General features: G+C 37.7%; 1 protein-coding gene across 1 annotated transcript; it reads left to right on the top strand.

The window, feature by feature from the left end:
• Positions 1-624: 624 nt before the first annotated feature.
• On the top strand, positions 625-1,601 carry LOC307095713 (ras-related protein Rab-8B-like). The gene has a single exon (XM_079765184.1). It carries the CDS (start codon positions 655-657, stop codon positions 1,276-1,278), a length of 624 nt encoding a protein of 207 aa, XP_079621310.1. The 5' UTR covers positions 625-654; the 3' UTR covers positions 1,279-1,601.
• The last annotated feature ends 2,700 nt before the right edge of the window (positions 1,602-4,301 follow it).

Below are 4,301 nucleotides of genomic sequence, written 5' to 3'. Positions count from 1 at the left end.
GGCTATTTGCTTGCTATTTGGGAGCTCCACTAGAGTATGAGCTCCATGAAGACTGAGACCTTGTAGATGGTTTTTGCTCACATCTGTTCCCTCAGCACCCAGCACAGTGCTTGGCAACAAATAAGACCTCAATAAGCATTTTGTGAATAAATGGATGAGTAGACACTGTTCAGTGGTCTTTTAAAAAAGAATTGTCCCACAGCAGGACAAACTGATATGTACTGCCATAAGCACTGTCTAAAAGTGCCTTCTGTGAAGGAGAAATAGAGCTAGACACTAGTTAAAAGCAGTAAAGACAGATTTTATTCAGTACTATTGCAATAGGGGAAAAGATACTTCAGTATAAAACTGGGCTCGATTTTGAATATAACAAAGACAAGTGGGGATTTATAGCCAAGGAACAGAGTGGGGGCGGGAGGGGGGGGGGGTCAGTGGATGGAAAATTACTGAGGAGACATCAAGGAGTGGGGATTCTTGCTAAACCAATTTAGCAAGATGATCAGGATCAAGTATATGAGATGACTTAGAAAAATTATTGCTAAAACTGGGCTGGGCACGTGGACAGGGCCCAAAGGAAGAGGCCTAATTGAAAAGAGGTCTAAAGTTTGGTCAAGGAGAGCTCTCGCTCCCGGGTCAGACGGCCGGAGGGAGAAGATGGCGAAGACGTACGATTATCTGTTCAAACTGCTGCTGATCGGCGACTCGGGGGTGGGCAAGACCTGCCTCCTTTTCCGCTTTTCGGAGGACGCCTTTAACACCACCTTCATCTCCACCATCGGAATTGATTTTAAAATCAGAACGATAGAACTTGATGGAAAGAAAATTAAGCTTCAGATATGGGACACAGCAGGTCAGGAAAGATTTCGAACCATCACGACAGCATACTATAGAGGAGCCACGGGAATCATGCTGGTCTATGACATCACAAATGAAAAGTCCTTCGACAATATTAAAAATTGGATAAGAAACACTGAAGAGCATGCCTCTTTAGACGTGGAAAGAATGATCTTGGGTAACAAATGCGATATGAATGACAAAAGACAAGTGTCAAAAGAAAGAGGGGAGAAGTTAGCAATTGACTATGGGATTAAATTCTTGGAGACAAGTGCAAAATCCAGTACAAATGTAGAAGAGGCATTTTTTACACTTGCACGAGATATAATGACAAAACTCAACAGAAAAATGAACCACAGCAATTCATCAGGGGCAGGTGGACCAGTGAAAATAACAGAAAACCGATCAAAGAAGACCAGTTTCTTCCGGTGTTCGCTGCTTTGATGAACTTTTTTCTGAGAGACTGCAGCACACCTAGAGGACCCTTCCCTGCTTCTCTGAAAGCACAGGTCCCCCAGCCTCGGAATCACACCGCCAGGCTGCTGCTGAGAGCACCACCGAGCCTAGACCTCTCCACACAGAACACCTAGTGGATTCCCGCCACAGCCTAGGGAGATAACAGGCTCCTTTTTTCAAACATGGAAGCAATGAAATGGAGACACATGCAAGACTTGTTTTTTTTCTTTGTTTTGTTGCCTTTTGCAGAAGCTGCTCTCTTTTCTTTTTCACTTTGCACATCAGTGTTGTTAGCCTTTCCCTGTTATAGCACAGTCTTAGACTCTCACAAGCACACTTTTGTCTCATAAAGTTCTAGACAAATTTGTGCTTTGGGGATGTGTAAAACAAGAGTAGAACATTTAAAGCAGAGGTCAATATAACTAAAATTAAAGGACATTTGGGCTGATGTTCATATGGCCAGATGTTACTGCATTCATAGCATTTATTTAAGGGCTCTGATTTGTGATTTTCTTAAATAAGAATCATTAAATTCTGATAAAATTTATCTTAAAAATGTCCACCTATTCATCATAGGCTGTAATTTTTTTTGTTTGTTTCTTATTGTTTAGCACTTTGCTTCATTCTTGACTTTTTAGCCAGTCTGGGTAGCTGAAGAAATCACTTTTCAGTTGATTCTCTCTGCCTAACCTATAAAAACTGCATTTGGAAATGACCTTAATCTCTTTTTTCCTGGGGTTCATATTTGCTGTCTTTTCCTATGTTTGACCTATTGTAATCAGTCAGTTATCTAAAACGTAACATATTTTACCACTGTTGTCTGTTTCTAGTTGTGAACTCTTGAGCTGAAATTTTACATGGGCAGAGAATGTACCATTTAGGGTTTTATTTCAGTGTCTAGTTGTGGTTCCATCACATTAGCATACATAATATATTTTGTCTTAGGTTTACTCCCCAGATTGCTGATTTAGTTGTAATACCCAATTCCTACCATGATCCCTGTGTACAAGAGTTAACAAGAGTTAATTTAAATTTTGGCTCACAGAAAGCTTACCTAAAGGAAGAGATATGACTTGTTAACATAAATATAGAAGAAATAGCTCTTGGTAATGGTGAAAATAATGATTTTCGTTCTGTTTTTACTTGGGTTTTTAAACAAAATAAGAATAAATAGACTTAGTGCAGCCTCTAGGAAAAGTCTTGCTGTTTCATTAGAGAAAATATGAGCAAGGTTTCCGTTTTAAAACAGCTACTGTTGAATGGGTAGGACCCAGTTCCATCTGTTCAGGTTTGTTGTTAGAGAACTTGGTCCAGTCATCTGGGGCAAAGCCGACCAAAAGCTTAGCTGTCTTTCTCACCAAACCCTGGAACTGGGGTACCTTTTGTAGATGAAACCATCACATAGGAAAAGAAAGGGATTTAGTGTTAACTGTGTGCCAAATTAAGGTCATTATGTCATTGCTGTTATCCTAGCCTTCTGTGTCGTAACACAGAGGGGAGTAACAAAGAGGTGATGAAGGAAATGAATTCTGTTGAGAAGTATTCTTCCTCTTAGACCTGTTTTGTTTCACAGAGTTTACCATCATGCTTGAAATTAAGAATTGGAAATGGAAGTGGAAACAGATTGCTTGTTACCACAGAGAATTCTGCTTCAAATTAAGATGTATCATAGAATGCTTGAACCATTCAAACTTTTTGAAAACTTATGCACAATTTTGCTACAGCAAATATAAATATTCCAGAGCTATTTTTGATGGGGACACTAAACATTGTTAACAAATTTTTTAAAAACTTACCTATGGCTTAAAGGCATCTGTTGGTGTCCGAGTATAATCAAGCGGTTCCTTGCTTGAAAGTTTATTATAAGTCTACCATCTTAAAATTAGATACATCTTTGGAAAGAAAAAATAATTTCTTAGAAACATCTTGTATTCACTAATTTTCTGAAAAATATTCCAAGCAGTTAAGCTTTCTGGAGGGTAACAAAGTCGTTTCTAAAAAGCAAGTGCTATGACACCATGTATGAATGTAATTCTCTTAGTAATTTACCTCTGACTATTTGGTGTCTTAACACTTTGGTTTATATCTCAGGGGGTTATCTGCAAACCAAAACTGACATATCCTATGGTTAGCTTTTTTTTTTTTAACAGAATGCTTTGCTTTTGTTTTATTCTTTCTCTCTTCTTTTGTCTTATATGGATTAATAACTAGTCTCCATGAAATTCCCTGAAAGAGCCGTGAAAGCTAGATGAGTCTAAAGGTGCTCTTTGAAGTAGCAGCAATTCGGGGTATATGCTCTGTTGTATATAAATAAATCGTCCTTGCTATTTTCTTACATTTAGACTTGCTAAATTGTATATAATTTGAGCTAAGACCATAGGAAATTCACCTTCTGTATGGTAAAATGACCCAATAAATATTCCAGTTTGCTAAATCATGTACATATAGTGCATTATTTTTTCTATTTGTAGATGAATTTAGTGAGAGATAATTGTCTGTTCCCTGCTGAAACTGAAGAAATCTAGTTTGAACATTTCTGTGGTCTATGGATCAGGTACATGAAAATTGTGCAGCAGTACCAGTGGTATTCAGTGGCTGCACTTTATTATCAGTGTGCTCATTTCTGCCAATGATTGACTAGACCTTTTCAAATAGAGTCTGAGGGTATCAGACAATGAAAATGTGCTGTAACTAAGTAGCATGTAAATCAGTTGATTGTAAAATGTTTCACTGGGAACTTATTTTAGCTCTATTTTACTTCAGACAGATTATAAGAAAAGAACCCACCTGTGCATCAGTTAGGAGGTGCTGCAGGGTTTCTTACTATTTACATGAACATTTTGTGCAGTCTTTATTATAAATTTTCAGAAGACTATACTCTTTACTTTGAAGGACTATTTTTTATTATACCTCATTAGCTTACTAGTGTTCTAATACCTGGTAGAAAAACAGTGAGCCAGGATTTATGCATCCAACACAATTTAAATGATATGTTTTGTTTTTAACTAAAG

Source organism: Cnephaeus nilssonii (assembly GCF_951640355.1).
Source record: "Cnephaeus nilssonii genome assembly, chromosome: X".
NCBI classification, from domain to species: domain Eukaryota; kingdom Metazoa; phylum Chordata; class Mammalia; order Chiroptera; family Vespertilionidae; genus Cnephaeus; species Cnephaeus nilssonii.
The sequence above is the reverse complement of the archived record's forward strand: the minus strand, read 5'-3'. Positions and strand labels throughout refer to the sequence as shown.

Bases quoted from the DNA above. Each gene is read 5' to 3' on its own strand.
- LOC307095713 (XM_079765184.1), top strand. From the start codon at position 655: ATGGCGAAGACGTACGATTATCTGTTCAAACTGCTGCTGATCGGCGAC.